This window comes from Caloenas nicobarica, chromosome 10 (assembly GCF_036013445.1).
Source record: "Caloenas nicobarica isolate bCalNic1 chromosome 10, bCalNic1.hap1, whole genome shotgun sequence".
In the NCBI taxonomy this organism is placed as follows: Eukaryota; Metazoa; Chordata; class Aves; order Columbiformes; family Columbidae; genus Caloenas; species Caloenas nicobarica.
Genome location: NC_088254.1, coordinates 19965724 through 19986276, shown reverse-complemented (window position 1 = coordinate 19986276; position 20553 = coordinate 19965724). Strand labels below are relative to the sequence as shown.

The 20553-nt window shown below is 36.9% G+C and overlaps 1 protein-coding gene across 9 annotated transcripts in view; it reads right to left on the bottom strand.

Annotated features, from left to right (window-relative positions):
• The window catches only part of MEF2A (myocyte enhancer factor 2A), an 81708-nt gene that overhangs the window by 33789 nt on the left and 27366 nt on the right, over nucleotides 1-20553 (bottom strand). For all 9 annotated transcript variants that reach the window (XM_065641465.1, XM_065641456.1, XM_065641460.1 and 6 more), the window contains exons 2-3: nucleotides 14235-14433; nucleotides 9656-9859 (exon numbers count right to left, since the gene is read on the bottom strand). In XM_065641465.1, the coding sequence (XP_065497537.1) occupies nucleotides 9656-9859; nucleotides 14235-14288 (258 nt within the window). In that variant the 5' untranslated portion in view covers nucleotides 14289-14433. The remainder of the gene's footprint in view (nucleotides 1-9655; nucleotides 9860-14234; nucleotides 14434-20553) is intronic.

Here is a 20553-nt window from a genome sequence, read left to right as displayed (position 1 = left end):
CATTTATCCCTGTTGCACTTTCTGTATAGCTTACTATTAAATTTTATACCACTGAACAGGTTTTCATTTTCCCTGTTTTACAGAAAGTACCATCAACTAGATTCTTCCATTAAAGAGTACTAAATTGCCAGTTTAAGTCGATCTTATTCAATTTTTTTATTAAAAACAAAAGACAAAGTACATCTGTTTTCATCTTCAGGAAGTAGAAACTATTCCTTAGCATATAAATTAAATCTCATTATAGTCCTTTCAGAGAATGCAGCAAAGAATTAATGGTAAAACCAAGTAAAACACAGTTCGACGTTAGAGCATTCAAAGAGATACCTTACAGTACATAAATGCTTTTTCTGATCCTTACTCAAGTGACAACGTATTATATACACGTACACATACATCCTTCAGTACATACCTCTTCACATACTTTTAATGGTTAAAATATAAATCAGCAGCAGCAGACTGGATGCCTCCTTTGAGCAACAGTATATTGCAGATAAGCCATATGGAACATGAAAAGTTTCCAAGTGTAGCAACTCATCTGCATAATATCCTTCAAAGTCTTTTGGAAGTTCTTCAGTGAAAATATTGTCTCCTACTCAGTTTGCTAAGAAAAATTTTCTAAACTCTGATTACAATTCAATGATGTAAAAAGAATGGGTTTCTTTTGGTCTACCTGCCTACGTTGCCCTGAATTTCTCCTTAGATCTTGAAAATGGGAAAGGATAACAGAAACTATTTCAAAGTCTATGTTCTCCAGATAACTAAGTATTATCAAAACAGCAATTAAAACAGCAATTAAAATAGCAACTATTCCCAAATAAAAATTCTATTAGATTCTAAAGATTTATGTGATTATTAAAATATCATTCACATGTAAGATTATGGGAACTGGCTACACTGATATCTATCAGAACAACCTTCAATTACCTTTAATGTTGGTATGGAAATGCCATTTTGTTTCACCTTAAAAGGTGTCCAACTGTATAGCCAAATAGCTAAAAGTAGGTATGGGCGTATGTGTGTGCACTAAACAGGTGTGGTGTTTGTGCACACACACAAGCATTATCCCAGTTCATAATATTACCGTGGAACATTTACAAAAAAAAGAGCATCATCGGAAAGAACAGTTATTTATCTTACTGTAGTTCCAGGAGATACATTGTTTCGGGGTCTACTCTTCCAATGTACAGCTTGTATAAAGTCACTCACTCTTGATTAACAGATGCCACGGTCCTCACTTCGAAATTGCAAAGCAAAAATATACTCTAACTGTCAATACAGAATTTCAAAACGCACCAAATTCTGCAGCAACACAAGGGCTGCAGAATACATGAGACCAGCACAGCTGAAGAACTTGTTAATGCAAGTAAACAATTATGTATTTGTGTGACTGCCTGCATGAACTCCAGCATTACCAAGTAGTGAGCTGTTACAGATTTTCTTGGATGAGATTTTCGATCCCACTTAACATCTCCAGAAGAGCTACATCCAGAACCAAATCTTTGATATGTGTTTCATGAGCAGTGGGTGTGAGAACTGGACTTTATGTATCTGCCCTACAAATTTCACACGTAAAAACATTCTCCAAACACACTGCAGAATTCCAAAAATACCACCTGCACAGCTGGGAAATAAATACAGGACTTCATAACAGAGGATAATCAGTGTTATGTAGCTGACCAGATATTGCTTTGAAATTGGGTCCATCTTTTTGAAACGCCCTGTATTTCACAATGGCAAAGTTACAATCACACAAAAATTTTAAAACTATTTAATGAGTTCTGAAGCTTTAGTAACCTTTTTATAAGTGCTCTATGTTCATTCATGGGCAGTTCATAGCTGCAGAGATATAGTGATTTCAAACTGGGTCTATCTTTTTGAAACACCCTGTAGTTCACAGGACAATCAACCATTTCGTTAAGACAACCACGTCAAAACCACTGGTATCTTGTAATACAGAAAGATTTAGGTATTTTCTCTTTCTTTTTACTAACTATATTTGTACGTGTGATACCATCCATTCCCCTTTAAAGAGAGATTAACATAAATCGGGAAAAGAAATTCTCAAAGAGAAAACCAAGGTGTTATGACCAACTCAAAATCTTGATGTGTCTCCTAACTGAAATACAAAGTTATCTTGGTTCTTAAAATACATCCACATCTCCTATTAGCAGGGTTGTTTCTGCAGAGTTTTTGGTAGACAGGTACCACACAAAGGTCCTCTACCAGTATTCAACACAGATTTCAGACTCTGGACCTCAGAGCAGCAGAGGTTCCTAGAGAGCCATCTGATTCCATTTGAGATTCTACTGATGTACAGCCAAGTAAGCTGTCATTCATCAACCAAGCTATTAGCTTTGTCTGTTAGTTTATTAAAAAAATAAGGAGAACACCACAGTGAATTTAATGTCACGGCTTTAAGATAGTCTCCCTAGTATGACTGTCATAGGACTGTCGTAGCACAGAGAGCAATCTGAATGGGAACTACATAAAATTACTAGTAGTAATCCAACAGCTAAGCACAACCATTGCTAGCAAGACACTCCAGGAACTACGCTTTAAGACGCATTCTAGAGAAACTTTGTATATATACACATATATATATATGCTTTAATTAGTGACTAAAGCTGGAATTCATCAAAATTCAGACTATTAATACAGCATGGTAGGTTTAAAAGCGAGGGGGGAGAAAGAAGAGCGACACCAGCATAAGGGGTAACTCTGCTCAGCACAAAACACACAGGTGTCTTCTGTCACTATATTCAAAATAATTATTTGCTACCTTGACCACGTTTTAAACTTTTCAAGAAAGCTGTTTCTTCTTGAACCCTGAGCGGGCAATAAAACCGCAAAGCGTACCCTTTGGAAAGCCAGGTTTATAGTAAACACTTCTTCTAGAAAAAAATAGATTTAATCTACTATACATACACATAAACGTATATATTTATACATCTATGGTTTTGATGAATCATATTCCAGACCACTTCAGTTTTCATGCATTTTCTCTCTTTTTAAGCTAAGCCAAAAGTGAGATTTTAGTCCTTAACCATACAGAAATACTCCTCGATCACCTCCTTAAAAACGTCTCAAAGGCATTTGTGTGCCGTTTCAAATTATTTGAAATGTTATATGCAGTATAATTACATTTACATAATCATTTTGCAAATCAAGCCCAATAATGCCTACATTTTCTCAGCAGCATGAGCAGATTACAAAGTCATTTCCTTACTTCACTGAAAGCATTTTTAAGCTTCTTCCTTCTTTTAAATATTTACCACTTATATCCACAGTGTGGTCCATGCTCTCTGGGGACGAAAGCAAGTGGTCCAAACAACAAAACCACATGACAACACTATTCAGAGTACTCAGATGTAATCTTGTATCAGTCCAAAGCTTTTTGGGTTTTCTTTTTTTTCCCCCCTCCCTTAAGTCCAGCTCACTTCTGGCTACTCTCCATCTATCAAATATGAAGGAATGCAAAACAACATTAACTAATCAGCACTGTCAACCTTCCCACAATCTCTAGTGTGTGTCTAAACATCGACATTCACGGTACCGCCGCTCAGCCCCGTCTCGGTTCTACTAAGCTGTATTGAAATTTCATGTAAACTCTGAGATTTCAGGCGTCTACATTAAGCATCAATTTTCATTTTCAACTGAAGCTGGTTATATTCTCTTCCTTTTTAAAAATATGTTCAAAAACTTATCAGTAACTTCTGTTATGAAACATTGCCAAGAAATACACTTGCAAATGATGTGATCCAATTTCTGCCATCTTACTTTTTAGCTTTAAATAGCAAAATATGGAAGCCCAGTTGCTTGCCAAATTGCACACACCAGGTATCCAGCAAGGAAGAAAATAACATCAATTAACTGGACATCTTTCTCATCTAATTTTACATGTGTGCATCCACTTATGCTGAGATATTCATAATTCTTCAATTTCATACGGAGTTCACTCCAATTAAAAAAAAAAATAGAAGCTATGAATCAATCCAAGTGCTACTGAAATCTCATAACATCCTATGGTTAAGTGATTACTATACTGTATGACACACCAGTAACAGTTCAAAATACATGTTGGTAATCCATAGCCTAGAAAAGAAGCAGTGCTGAGGAGGTGGAGAAGACTGGATAAAAAACAAAATCAAGAAGATTTTGGTTTATAAACAAAGTGTTTCAACACCAACTTTTCTGTTTATTCTCCCCACACTGTTCCACTTGTCTCTTGGCATATGCTCCATCTGGCTGTGGAGGTGCATCTGTTTCTTTATGCTGCGGGCTCTCCATGTGCAGATGAGCTAGTCTATGTGCTTACTCAAAGCTGGGATCTGACAATCGCGTCTGATACTATGCGTCTATGACTAAAGAACACGTATTGCTCCTATAACAGCTCTTCATTAAATTTTGTGAAAAGGCAGAGAAACAGAGTACCCATTTGGTATTTTAATGCAGGATGATGCACTGAATCCAGGTTCTGCAAGATTCAACTGGCTTACTTACACTGCTTTCTGTCTTGTTTCTGTCAAAACTATGACATGAATGAGTATGTTTACAAGAATTACTTGGTATTATTTAGGATAGATTTTTTTAAATACTTCTTAGTTGTGAATTCTATTACAGATTATTGTAGGGCAGCTGTCAATATGTGTGGTATAGGCCTTATACAGCACATTATAGTGTACTGAAAACAGCATTAAACTATACAGCACAGAAGAGGCTCATTAGCTGACACCTACCCGAAATTCTCATGGGCACAGATGCTAACTGGCAAAGTAGGTCACATTTTAGACAGGTTCCTGAAAATCAAATCACCTCAGTTTGATGAGGTGATACAATGGAACGTGTACACCTCACCTACCCACACCCAAGTGCAGGTCAAACCAACCCTGCTTTGCTGTGGCTCTCAAGGAACATCTAAATGTGGAAGAGAGACAAAAAGTTGAAGCAAACACGCAAGAAGGGCCTGCCTTCAGGTCTAGACTCCCAGAAAAACGGAGGCTGGAAGAGAGGGAACAACTGAGCAAGCACTGCTTTCTGAGGCCCTCCTGAAAGACAGAGGGACCCAACATGGAAGCGTTACCTTGTAGAGAAGCTGTAATAATCGTAACACCCCCTACACTAAAGAAGATTGAGTACGAGTGCTTGTTCGTTTCCCTTTCTTCCTTTGGTTTAAAAAAAAAGATGAACACTCAAAGTCTCAAGTTGTTTTTTATACATTAAAACATTCTGTTGACCATATGGATACAGAATCCTGATAAAACCTGAAATCCTCTTTATTTTACTCTGCAGAAGTACTCTACTTGTTTCTTCAGGAAACATAATTACTTGCTGAGAATAATGTGTTACAGAAAAAAGAGTCCATGAACATAAAAGCATCAAATTCTGTAACACCTACAGCAAGTCCTTCAAATCATAGAGTAGTTCAGTGTAACAATCTTCAACTGTGCCATTACAGTTTGTAGAACCAAATACATGAGCCTAATATTTCAAGAATTCAAAACGCACACTGAAAATTTCACTTTTTTCAATATTCCTATATGGTCCATCCAACCTTTGCAAGAGCACTAGATTTGACTCTCATAACTACGAAAAAATAAGACAAATGAAACCTTATTGTACAACAGAACAAAACCTCTCTCGTCTGATGTGGAAAGAACCACATTCTTCAAGAGTAAGAAACAAAGAATTTTTGGAATGATAATTTGCATTTCCAAAATCATATTAAAAGCTTGTTTTGGAATTTCAACAGAAGAGACATTATTTCCTTTCATGCGGCTTAAAGGAAGCATTCCACTCACCACCGCTGGAGTAAACGCCTTAGTAAAAGGTCAGAAGATCAGCAACCATAAGCGAAGTTTCGCTGTCCTCATCAACATCAGCTGTCTTCACCTTACGTATTACAGAGGGATGCAGAAATTAACTTAAAAACCTGTTAGAGCAATTTGTGCCTGATAAGCAAGAGAATTTTTTTTTGCAGGCCTGCGTATGCTCTGAGGATTTTGACTGTTTCAAACAATCCTGTTTTCCCTATTCACCTCTTTTTTCCAGTGTCGCAAAACAGAAGATCACAGAGATTGAGTCCCAGCTCAAAAATGCCACGCATGATCCTCTAAAACTGGTTACTGGCTATTGCAAGATGACCTCCCCTTATTTTAGAAGTACCAAATGGCAGGGAAGGGACCATCCTCAAGTAGACCACTGATATGTAAAAAGCTAAGCCTACATTAAAATGAAATTCTGTAACTTTCAATACCAGTGATTCAGAAGTCTATGATTCTGGCAAGATTGCTGAAAAATCTTATTTCTTATACCCATACCAGTTACCAAATAGCTACCAAAGAAAAAAAAGCATAATGACAAAAACCCATGGCAAGAAACAGATAAAGAAGTCAACAAGTTACTGCTAGGTAGACTGTTTAGAAATGGAATGGAAAGTAAAGGAGGGGGACAAGGAAATATTACAGAAATTAAAAACAAAAATGGGACCAAGAAAAACACATAAAAGAGACAAAAAAATTTGAAAATAATAGGTACAGGACAGCAACAGAGCATTCACATCTACAGTAACACAGAGTGAAAGGCATAAGAGCACATATTAAAAAAAAAGAAAAAAAAACAAGTATTCACTTAAGATGCGAGCGCTCTCCCTCCTACTATGTTTTCACACAAAGGTTCCAGCAGCAACAGAAGACACCAAGCTCTGGGCATATCAAAGCAATTCCTGTGCCAAAACTGAACAGGAGGTAACTACAAGGGGAAAATGTCTCATCAATTTCACTTAATCACTTACAACATTGCCATCTACCCAGTACTGAAAATAAGTAACAGTAGATTTGTTTCTTCCCTTATACAGCTTTTGAGCTATGTAGAATTAGCTTTTCTTCTAGCACAGCAAAAAATTCCCTCCTGTCATGCATATCAGAAACACAGTGGGTCAAGACTAGTTTCACGGTGAGCCTACATCACAATAAATACCATCTGTCATATTCAAGGAGGCAAGTGAATTACTAAAATGTTAACTAAGACATATACATCAGCTATTACTCCATAAAATGGAATTACTTATTCTAAATTGGTTTAGTATATATGTGCCAGATTTCTAGGGGATTTTTTGTCATTTTTATTTGTTAAAATTGTATTTCTATGTAGAGACAATACAGAGAAACCATTTTAAGTTATTCTTTCACAATGTTTCCAAAATGCTGGTGCTGTAACTTCACCTCTATCATGCCACAAGCAGCTGCCAATGGTGAAATTAAATGAAGCCGTCAGCTTTTGGCAACTTGCTACTGCTTAAATACAGGAGTCTTACTCTTCTCCCATGCTCCTCCCTACCTATGCTGTTTCTGTCACTGCATCTGCTCCAAAGCACATCATATTCACCACTGAACCAGTTCAGCTCTGTTGTAAAGCAAAAACGTAGGTAATTTTCTACTGAAAATGAATGTTTTTCTAAATCAAAGACATTTCTTACTTAGAGTGGGAAGCAAGCCATGCAAATCCAACCGTGCATGATCTCTCTTAATTGCCAAGAAACACTAGCTAAAGGACTACAAAGTTACCATACACACAGAGCAAATCTGAAGTTGAATCAGTTGCAAAAAATGAAACTGTGGAGTATCTCTCTGAAATACTGTACACATTATTTTCTCTCCTGGAATCCAGAGGTAAAACTTCACTCTACCTTACATATACTGAGCTTGTAAGTATTTCATCCTACCAACTTAACTTTCTCATCCAGAACACAGACATAAACTTATAGAACATATTTTCCATGCAAAAAGGTACACACTCCCCTCTCTGGATAAATAAATTTTTACTCGGAAGGGGGCGGAGGGGGAAAAAATCAAGCAGACTAAAGAGCGCACAAGACTAATCTGAAAAGACTGAGACACGCACTCCTGAATTATACTATGTTTGAAAAATGAGAGTAAAGCCCCAAATGCCACACTAGTATAATATAGTAAACCTACAGAAGAAAATTAGAAAGAATCTGCAGATAAGTACTTGCATGCTCCCCCAGAATAGAAATCACATATGCACTTGGGTACTGTATTTTTTTAATGTAGTTGCCAGTGGTCCAACGCTTGACACTGGTAAAAAACCCCACCAACAAAAACCCCCCAAAACTACAGGCAGCCTTGCACAGAAGTTATTTTGGAAGAGGTTCTTGCTCCTCATGATGTGATGAAGCACTGTTACCACAAGTCATAACACAAAGAGGCCTCAGATGCAGAACAAAACAAAACAAAAAAATAAAAAAAATCAGCCTCACTGACTTGCTTGCATCCCTACTTCGAATTCACATCTGTCACAGTCAAAAGCTCATCTTGAAAGAATGAGGTTTTCCTTTCCTCTACAGTGACTAACCCTTATTTATACTAATCCAGTGACTAAGTAATACTCCTCCAACTCTTCAAAGCTTGTATTATCCCTCTCATTAGTACTCAACGCTGAAGACAGAAGTTGGGGAGGTTTCCTTTCTGATCATAAAAGGCAGTTCAGAAATTAGCAGAGAATCTTCTCAGGAAGCAATATAAGGCATCTGTCTATTTCTCAGTTCTGTCAACCTGGTATTTATCAAAAACTTATTTACAACATCAGCTAGTATCCTCCTTGTACTCTGTGATCCCCTTGGCAAGAGACTCTTCAGCTGTACAAGGCTCATCGTTATTCCTAAATCATTCCTGAAAAGCAAGGCATCCGTTCAGAAGACAACTTCAGAATTTAAATGAAACACTTAAGTCAGCCACCTGCTTTGGTCTATTTACAGGACTAGTGGAGACATGACTCTTATCTGAAATGCAGTTACAGCACATAAAGGCTCCAATTGCCAAGAAAATCCTTGATTTCTACTGCACCTAATTTAGAAATTATGTACTGGAAAGAGTTTCCATGTAAAGCACAAGCTTAATAAAACTAGACAAAACCAATACCTTGGAGTAAATATATTCATGCTATTCTATTACTGCAGAAACTGCAGTCATTCTGCTATGTTTTAACTGACATACAGAGTGACTGGACAGAAAATTGAATTAAGTTCATTTGCTCCACAGATTCATTTTTTGTGGGTGGTTTTTTGTGTGGGTGGGTTTTTTCTTCGTTTGTGGTTTGCTTGCTTCTTTGGTTTTTGGTTGGGTTTTTTTATTTGTTGGGGTTTTTTGCCTGAACAAGGGGCAGCACAGGCTGTGGCTTGATCTGATCTGTGTGCAACATTTGACAGGTAAAGTGGTTACTACCTCAGAAGAGAAAAGGAGCCAATCATAATTGTCTTTGAGGCTGAGGGCACTCTGTGGACCTTATTCTCCACCCAATTGATTTTTTTTTTTGACAAAAACCTTGAACACTTCCCCCTCTCTCTCCCCCAGAAAACACACCATCCTTCACACCTCTATTTCCATTGCCAAATGTGGTTGAAATCAAACCTGTTTCCCAGAAACTGGCAGGGGGTGGAGGGCAGATGGGAAAACAATATGGCTGTAAAGACAACTTCTTGCTTTAGAGAAACCAGGCTAAAAGCAGTAGTTTACATTTTATGACAAAGTTTTCAAGTTATTAAATAAATTTGGTTAAAATAGCTTATAATACTCTATATTGCTTTATACTTGAAGTATTAAGGAGATAAGAAAACTGATGTGTCTTTTCAAATTGTTACCTCAACGATATCTGAGTTGGTTCTGCTTTCATGGGGCTCGTTGTATTCTGTATATTTAAGTAGAACTTTGTCCATATCAGTGCTGGCATACTGAAAGAGTTTGTTAGAGCTGTTAAAAATGATGAGCGCTATTTCACAGTCACAGAGTACACTCAACTCATATGCCTTCTTCATTAATCCAAACTTCCTCTTTGTAAAGGTGACCTAGAGAAGAAAGAATAAGAATTTTTTTTTTTTTTTTTAAACACATGACAACAAAAAAAACCCCCACTTTTTTAACGTATGCCCCCTCCTCCCCAGATTCACTGTGTCTATGATTTCTGAAAACCTGGATTAGCCACAGTAGCAATGGAGGTAATAAACAGAAGATCTAGAAAGATGAGAATACAGAATATCGGGCATATTATGGTAACCACGGCTCCCCCTAAGCTCCTGTGCAGTGTTTCTAACTTAGAAACTTCTTAGGGTTTAAAGACCACTAATAACAGAGCCTCTTGTGAGTCTTGTACAATCCATGTTCAGATGAAGAGTACTTACCATAACCTTTTTATTCAACCCTTTTAAAGCACATTTGGTGAGAAGCTCCATTAAGATACAGCACTATCTCCGAGACAATTTTATGTAAGTGCTGTAACACATTCAAGGTTCAACTAGGGTAAACAGATATTTCTATCTACTTATTGTTTAACAATTACAATACAATAGTAAGACAAGATGCCAAAAAAATCTGGCAGATTTTACTTTAATGCATCTTCTGTTAGTATCTTATTTTCAGTTACCAATTCAACAAGCTGACCATACAAACATAGGTTTTACTGGGCTGTGATTTTCCCAAATGCAGGTGGAAATTTTACTATCCACATATAACATGATACAGCCACTTTTTAAAAAACAGATGTTGTGTAAGTCTCCTAGCAGTACTGTCACTTTACACATGCCTTCTTTCAGAAAACTTAGCATATATTTATCCTGTGTTAGATGAGACACTACAAATAACTTTGGATTCCTCTGGGGATTTGTGGAAACTATTTTTTTTTTTTTAATAGCTGTTGCTCTTCTGATACTTCAATTACAAGACACTTATTACCCAAGTATGAGCAGGTATAGACAGGTATTACTGTTTAGCTTTTGTCAGGAAAAAGGCATCATAAACAAGATGTGTGTGTGCTGTATTACTTTGAAAAGTCATTAAGCAAAAAGACTAAAGGCTTAGTTCCACTGAGGACCTGTATGATCCTTGGCAAACTTCTGAAATGTTCTCTTTCTCGCCTGCTGTAAGGCTACTTTACTTGTGAGATTTTTTACATGTGAGATTCTCAGCCAGCATCAATAATTTCTCACTCTGTGTTTGCACAGTGCTTAGCACAAACCCCACTACCACTGGAGTCCAAGCCTTACTTCAACGCACATAGATTATTACAAACTCAGTCTTCATTTATATTTTTTTTTCCTCTTGGCACTTAGTGTGCCATTTAGCACCACGCTAAAAACAAAAATATCTTTACTGCAGGCCAATGGCTTCCTCAGCACTATTCTAAATACTGCTTAGCAATATGAGGCGAGGAGAAGAGAGCAAAGGCAGTAAAACTGAGCTACTTTGATATCTCATTTACTGTACTTTATTCTCTTCAGCTTAATGAAGACAAATGTCCTACAGCTCATTCAGGCAGATAAGACTGCTTAATTAATAATACAATGATAGTCTCATAACAATTGTAATCCCCCAGAGTAGTGGTCTATATATTCCATTTTGAGCTCACATACAATCCCATCAGAAATAAGATGCTTCTGATAAAACTACAGCTTTTCTTCTCACATAAATCATATGAACTTGCTCTGCAGTCAAAGCTCTCATTCTACTCATTTTCAAACAACAACAAAAAATTAAACATCATACTAAACATCTAAACAGGACAGCATATGCATGTTCTTGAGTGACATACTAACCAGCTACGTATGCCACAGAAAATCTGACAAAACGCAACTGAACTATACTTGGCAAAACAAACCCTAAACCCCCTCCTTACCTGGGTCAATGAAACAAATTCTCAGTACTTAATTAGTACCTAATAAATATCCTATGCATCATGGCATCTGACCATATTAAAACTCTATATACTAGCTATCAAAATTGCAGGACACCAGTGGGGTTCAAGAACACCACCGATACCTCTATACATTAAAAAATTGGTTCCACTAACAAAAGCCACTCAAATCTCTTTAAAACCTTTTTAAAACGCGATGCAGTATATTATAATCTGAGTTTGGCAACCCTAATTCCATTTTTAAGTTAGAGCCTAAAGCCTCTTCCTAATCACAAAAAAGTGATAGCCAAAAAACAGCCAAAACCAAAACTTAAAAGTTTAATCCCCATATTTTGCTTTAGTCACAGCCACGGTACAAGTAGGATAAAAATTGATACAAATGCACTAATTCTCCTCCTCTCCATTGTTCCAATCTGAACAATGAGATGGAGATCCAAAAGAAAAAAAAAAAAAACAACACAACACACACCAGACACCAAACACAAAAACCCAAACCTCCCCCTGAAAAAAACCCCACCACACCAAAGTCAGGGTATAGTAGAATTTCAAGCAGAACAGAACCAAGGTTGTCTAACTTAATCCAAATAAGTTTCAAAGAAGTGGGGAGAGGGATCCATTTCCACCTCTTCAACTTGCCTGAAGTTCTAGAGCAAGATCTGAAAGAACTGAAGTTATTAATTCATCTACTTTTACTACATCTAATTAAGACATTTATCTACATCAAACATACAGTCACTGTGTGATTAAAGCTGTTCAAACGCAATACTTGGCTTTCTCCCAAACTCCAATAACACTTTTCTTGCTATATATAGTCTTCTCAGAGTTTACACTGCTTTTAAGTGATACAGGGAGAAAAACAATCCTGATTTCACAAACAAAACAATGGGCTCTGAGCTGATATGTCAGCAGCAAGACAGCCTCATGGAATTCTGACACTACCCCCAACGTCAAGTTGGGGGTCGGGAGAAATTTAAAAAGCAAATACAATACTAGAAGCAAACAGAGAACAAACACCAGTATGTCATTAAGTCCATTTTTTGCAGGCATCTTGAACACTGTGCAGTTCTGGGTCCATTTGCCACCAAAAATAAAACAGCAGTACTCAAGAAGGTTTAGGGAAAAGCAGCGAGAATGGTCTAAGGTGTGGAATATGGTCTATATTAAAACAACTGAGGAAGCTGGGGTGCTTCAGCCTGAAAGAGGTGCTTTAAGAGAAAATAAGGAAATATGGCAGAGGTCTACAGAATAACAAACAAGATGGACAGACTAGACAGGGAGTGAATGCTGCCTCTTCCATGCCAGAGCTAAAAAACTAGCAGAGCCATGACTATGGATAAACGAAGAGGTGTTTCTTGAAACAACAATTTCCTATAGGTAACAGACCTATAGGAAATCCTAGACAAAAGATTTTGTAAATACCGCAACTTTTATAAGGGCTTAAAGGATAACTGAACAAGTTCACTGGGGGTGGAGGGCGGGGAGAAAAACACCACACACCACAAACCACCCAACAAAAAAAATCCATTAATGGTTACTAAATATACGGAAACCACATCCAGCTCAGGAAATCCCTGAGCTAAGAATAGTTAGAGGCTGGAAGAGGATTACAGAGCCGTCTAACATGTGCAGCTCTACCGTACGCTTACTGCTTACGATCATCATCGCACAAAAGACAGTGGCCTAGCGGCATCTTCGGTCTGACTCACTGTGCTTATTCTTAAAGATCATAAGTCATTCCTACAACACTCTTCCTTAGAAGTATCCTTCCAGATACCCCACTATACATTCCAACATCCAATTCAAACTTTATTTCGTATCTCACGTAGCAATTTAGAATTAAAGAGGAAATACAACTTTCTACACAATCATCAACTCTTGGTACTTCTGAAGTTCACAGGACACCACTTCATTGGGGCGAGAGCAGCCAGCTAAGCAGCTTTCCCTAAAACAGTGCCATTTTGAGTATTCTTCCCTTTTGATTGCCAATTTTTGAAGACTGTTGTAGCAAACAGCTCTTAGAAGGAGTATAAATCAATGCTTTTAAATAGAATCATATTAACAAAATTCATTACTATATCCAAACCGCTGTAGATCATTGTCCAGAGCTATTTCATACTCCTCTGTCAAAAGGGCTGCAGCAAATACTTCAGCTACGTCGTTCCCGGATTTCTCCTCCTTTCTCAATCTTCATTACTAAGTGTTCCTAGCAGCTATCAGGTCAAGGTGCCTGTTTCAACAGAATCCTCCAGTCTAGTGGAAGTAAAGACTAGGGTACCATTTAAATAGGAATAGTAGTTTTACAGTGAATTTGATTTAAAGTAGTAATTGATATTACTTAAAAATAACAATTTTCCCTCAAACAGTAGTAAAACCATTGAGACATATGTCTTATTTGTATTCTGGTAATGCCAGCTGTAGGTACATGAAGACAAAGCTTGGCATTAGAAGAGCGAATTAAGATAAATGTATTCAAAGTTTCCATTCATTTTTAGGATTACTGATGAACTTGTTCATGCAGATTCCTTGTTTCTCACCTGTCTGTTCCGTTCATCCATTATTCTTGTGATCTGTATTTTCTTCCTCCCCATTTTCAGCTTCTTCTTTCTCTTGCTTTGCAATCCAGAAATATACTAACCCAAGAAATGTCACTCTTCAGTATTCTAACACATGATACAGTTTCCTTTTGCTTTGTCTTCGGCTTGAGAAAAGGTTCCTATTTCTTCTTATAAGCCCCTAAAAAAATTTTTGAAAAAAATTTACAAATTATAAAAGAGGAAGCATCATTAAACACTTGTATAGCTGTAAAACATGTGCATGCATAAAATAATTGTGGTGAAGAACCAAATATTTTTAATTAGTAAAATATTATACTACAACTTTCCAAGTAAATAAACTCCAACTAGTTTGCTAGATTCTACCTACAAACTACAGATTTAAAATGACCAATAATTTCATACACTTTCAATTGGACACCTTTTTAAGGTATCCAATTGAAAGTGTATGGAATTACTTATAGTTGTCAAAGGGGGTGGTGCTCACCACTAAAAGCTTTAGGCCTTGAGTTGCCCGAGGTTTCAAAAATTTACCCACAAGCTTCTGGTAAATTCCATTAATGAGTTTAGGAAACCTTATAAAGAAAATACTTTGTGTTTCCTGTTTGTCTTGTAAAATCATCATCGCGACAACGAAACAAAGCCATGAGAATATCAAGCTCCTGTTCCCAAACCAAATTACAACTCATTTCATAAGACAATATTTGGGGTTTCATTGGGAAGCAAAAGGGAGAAGGGAAAAGGGAATCTCTTTACTTAAAAAGGATAAAGACCACACAAAATATTTTCGCAACTATTTCACAGCTATCAAGACACCAGTGAATAACGAAGATATTCACGAAATTACTCTCTCGACAATAACTTGTAACTTACACCTTTGCCCATAACCAATTACCAGTCCAGCACTTGTTTCATTTTGGTAAATTGTTTAGAAAGAAGGCATGCAACTTGAAAAGCCAGTGTGCCATCATAGATATTTTACTCTGGTACTAATGCACCAAGCTGACTTGTAAAACACTGATTTTCAGAAGAAAAAATTGCTAAGCCATATTTCAAACATACTGCTTGAACTGGAGGATAACATTAATTCAACAAAACTGGAGAACACTTCAAAAGAAATAGCCTCTAAAGCATCATCTGTATCCTAGAACGTATAAATATGAAAATAGGTACACCTTATTCTGTTACCACCTAATGTTCATTAAAATAAAAAGGGTAAAAACAGCCACAATATTAGCTTATAACCTCTCTAACTTTCCAACCCAAAATGTCTTTTCAAATCAAGCCTTCCATATTTTACTATGGGTGTCGCAGTGCCGTATCCTGGAGGCCACGTGTAGAAAATGGTGCAAACACATCACCGTCAGACAGTTAATAAGTAGAGACAGCAACAGGCGATTAGTCACAGGCTACACTTCACAGTACATTCAATTTACACTGAGGAAACAACCATGACATTCTGATGCAGCTTGGGAGAAAAAAATAAAAAGAGACCAAAAAAAAAAAAAAAAAAAAAAAAAAAGAGGTGGAAGAACATCACAAAGTGAAGGGATGCCATTTTATATTTACCTGATATCAAAGGGCTGCTTTGGTAAAACACCATGAAATAGTCAACAGTATTTAGAAATACTATTCCATGGAATTTAATATCAAATCAACACTAAGATTATGTGATGTCCATTGGCGAAAAGGATATGCACTGGACATTGTTTATACAGCACACCCTCAAGAACATGCATCAGCATTGCATTCCTTTTATTTTCTTCAAGAAAAAAAAAAAAAATCCAGGGTGCTGCTAAAATGGTATTAATAGCTAGCTAAGGCCAGATGAACAAGCCTCTATACAACCAATGGCACAGAGCAAATATTTCATATGGAAAGCAACAGCCAGCATATAAATTTATACCTTTTTTGTTAAAAAAAACCCACACCACCAAGAATGTTCACTGGACTCTAAGCTTCAATTCATAAAACATTCAGTCTTAAGTCAGCTGCCCCACTTTATTAAGAAGAAGAAGAAAAAAAAAATTCTCAGCTCATGCTATGATCACATATTAAATTTAGTTCTGCAAAAATCTGGTTGCATTCTTTGAACATAACTAATAAAAGGGTATCTATAAGCAGCTCATAAAATTGATTCTCTCCTTCATGTGTCGCTTCGTTTTTTAAATATACCATACATCATTGAAACAGTTCTCTACATACAGATTACCAGATTCCTTCCTCTGCTTTTTAAACGCACTCACCATCCTAGCAAGTACATGCAAATAGGCACCACATGTGAGACCAAAGATCCATCTGGTTCAGCAGTTTATCTGTGGCTATTAGCAAATATCACTAGGATGGGTAAAGGAAGAACATAGGAATAAAGAGATATCACTTAAAAGCAGTATTTTTAAGTATTTTCTCCAGGTATTCAGTGATCTTTGAATCAGGAACTTCTGGAGTCATATACGGAATCTCAGATTTAAAGCTGTTCATCAAATCTTCTTCCATTAATATCCCTTTTGAATTTGTGTAAATTTTTAGCACCTAGAAGCAAGGAGTTCCACAGCTTCGTTATCATCACAGTAGAAGATATATCCTTTCATTTGAGCCTGATCTTGCTAATTACATTTGGTATCCACAGACTTTTAATTATACAAGGCAGTAAACGAACAGTCACCTTCACCTTTCACGTTAAGTCCTGATTTTGACACCTGTAGTACATCTTTCTTTAGTTACCTTCACTCAAAACTAAAGACTCCTACCCCAATCAACCACTCCAGAATGCAACTTTAAAACTCCTTTGTGGAGCCACCACTTTCTTCATATGGTCTTATTTCATTCACTCAGCTCTTCCACCTTCTGCAATGTTTATTCAAAAGCGAGTCTATAAAGTGAATAAAATAAAGTGCTCACGGGAGAACATAAGAAGAGAAACATGACATGAGATTGTGCAATATATATACTTAAGGATACAAAATAAGAGATGCGCCAGTGTTTTCCACAAGTTAATGGAAGAAACAATAGCAGGGAAACACTATTATCTGCTCCATGTACCATCATACAAAGAGAAATAGGAAAACCGACAGTAATTTTCACCAATGTTTTGCTTTAGTTTTGGGGTGTTATTTCCAGTCTTTTAAAATTAGTATGCACTCTTAGGCATAAGCACTTCAACCCATTTCCCATTTACAACTGTCCACTGTTGCCTCTCGTCTCATGGCTACTACTTTCTTCAACCTTAAGCACTTTTCTCAGTCAGCAGATTCCAAATTCCCACTTGCATATCTGTCCCGGTCTGGGTCCGGCCTCTGCTCCCTCTCCACAGGTTGCTATGGACACCAGAAACCTGCCTTGGAAACACATTTGCCAAAGGCAACCCAGCTCTGGAATACAGCATCCCTTGCGTTTAAGTCACATACAACCTGATTTTCAAAGCTAAAACCTGAAAGGTAAATTTGGCATGAGCTTAGCATAGAAAGGATCTTGACACTAACTGCAAAATCAGAGTAAATTGTGCAGTAAAAAGTCACTTTTCATGCAGGCTCAGGACATCCAAACGGGAAGTTACCATCAACGACAAACAGGCATTTCTCATGGGAGCAATGACTTCTCCTTTTTCTAATCCCTGATCCCACTGGAGTTTTATTTTCCATCCTGACTAACAACAAAACTATGCAAGACATAAAATTGTGCCTACTAGATGGTAACAGCAAAAGTGTAATTAGCAAAGATTTATTTTTGCTAAATCACAACTCCACTGCAAACATACTTAGGTAAAATTCTTAAGTCACAAAGCTATTTCATTTAGAGCACCAACAAACTTTTGCGCAAATAAAGGAAAATTAGCAGACATTTATGAAGATCAATGCGCCTTTATTTCTGAAAGTAAACGTGAAACTAATGTGAAGTAACCTTGATGAAGGTAAAGTTCTGCTTCCTTAAGTGACAAAATCAAATTACAGCCACAAAAACTGCTTTACATTACTTTCATGGGCACACAGAAGCAAAATATTTTCCTTTCTTTTCTGTTTTTAATAAGAATTTCAGGCATCTCTTAAACAAAACAATAAGAGTAAGCAGCGAAGAAGAAAAAAATCCCTATGTGCTTCATCATGAGCTTCAAACAAAATAATGACAGCTTGCAATAATAATACAAAAAATTATATTTGTAGCCGTTCAAGTAAAAGCTTCTGTTACTGTATAAAAGTAAACTTCATTCCAAATTACCTGGATTTATTCCCTTCCCCAACACATGCGAAACCACCACAGTAAAAACTGAAAGACAACAGAACCATATGCAAAAATATACCCCCATGACTGCATATTTTCAGCAACCCAGATCAGTTTGTTTGTTGACAAGGTTGCTTACAGTTTCATAAACAGTGAGAGATATACAGCTTTAAAGCAAGGAAACTGTATTTGACCTATTTTAAAAGATTCTTTCAAGGGTTCAGTGGAAACAAATTGTATCTGTGCAGAACTCCACAAGGTCTTAAAGCCTTCTGGCAGAACAAGTTCGGAAAAAATGTGTCAGAATTACATTCCTTTCCTTTTTTTTCCTTTTACTTCCCTCTGCCTCTCTTTGTTTTCTTGGAACTTCCATTTCACCATCACGGTCACAGGTTACATTTGACAGTAACAGTCTCATCACAGGTCATTTACTGCAATGCACATAAAGAAAGTAGTGCCATGACGTCAGATAATTTGCATGGTAACTCTCAAAAGCCACAGCTGCATGAAAACACACATCTGTATAGATGCATCTTACACTGGTAAGCCTTAGGTAAGGCTTGCTAAACAGCAGACAGTAATTTTGACTAAATTGAGGTTAACAGGGCTTTTTCTAGTCTGAAAGGAACCTGTGCAGACATTTTTGCAGATGTGGTCCCTAAGCATGAACTGATGGGCACAGACTGCACAACCAAATCAGGGCCAAACTGCACATTCACTGGTAATTGTAACCAACACTGGGCATGTGACCAGAATATGAATATTCCCATACATATCAAGATGGAGATGAGACCTATTACAAGGTGTTGACTGTTTTACACATTAATAAGGCAGATAACAAGAGTATCTCATTTTTCCATAGTACCTGTAATGATGGAAGTGTCTTCCCTCCCTGCCCCATAACTCTTAAGTGGAAATAGCTAGAAAAAAAAGAGTCAAATAATGTCTTCAAACTCATTAATCAAAAGGTTAATTAAAAGGTTCTCAGACTCCACTTGGTTGTCCAGAAGTGAGAGATAAGAACATTTTCTTCTTTATAACCTCAAAGAGAATGCAAACCCACATAAAAAGTATACAACTGTAGGCACCTTTTTTGCTAAATCCCAAACTAATTATACAAAATACATTCACTCAGATTTGGATCTGCACTGAAACATATTGAGAGCCATGGGATGTTGTTACTGTGCTCTAGACATTCTACCAGCCCTGCTCCAAAATTCATTGCTACCACTCTGAAGCTAGATTTTAAAATTAAGATTTCAAGCAAAGGGACTCCATCTACCTATATGTTTGCACTTAACAGAGATGACACTCAAATGTGCAAAAACAGTAACAAAAATGTGTCCTACAGCCACATTTCCATAGCCCTGTCATCATACAATGCTGTAAGTGATGTAAAATACAAGTGTAAAACAATAGCATGTCCTAGCCCTTCAAAACAAGACTACATGTTGTCATTTATCTCATGTTTCCTGCAGTTATCACAATATCAGGAAATGAATCTCTCTTCCATCCTCAGTCAAGGAGCCATTCTTCTACATTCAAGCAGAGCCTTATGGAAAATGAGACTGGCCCCAGAGCTCCAAGGTCCTCAGCTAGCAAGTGATACACGGGTATTGTTAGAAAACAATAATACAACCCTTAGCCAAAATAACTTTTTTTTAAAAAAGTGGGACAACATTAAAAAAAAACCAGGAAGCTATAAACAATTCTTTATTGATATTCTTTTTTATGCGCCATAAAACACTTGTTTCTTTCAGCTGGGAAGAACAATGCACATCTTCGATACTACACCATTTCAGTAAACTATACTTGTAAGAGTGGATTTGTGGAGTTTTGCAACTAAACATTGTCCTCACTTTCCACATTAAAATCAAATCTATTTTTGAGCTCCTCACTTGTAAGTTACACAATTTTTCAAATGAAGCTTTGAAGGCATATTAGAAAAGATCTCAAAGTACTTTCAAAACATATGGTCTTACTGAAGAACTGCAACTCCCAAATACTATTTAAATACACTGTTGCTCAAAATGGCCTTTTCTGCCATTCTTCTGTGTGCTTTAAGTCCTGTCTAAGATTAAGT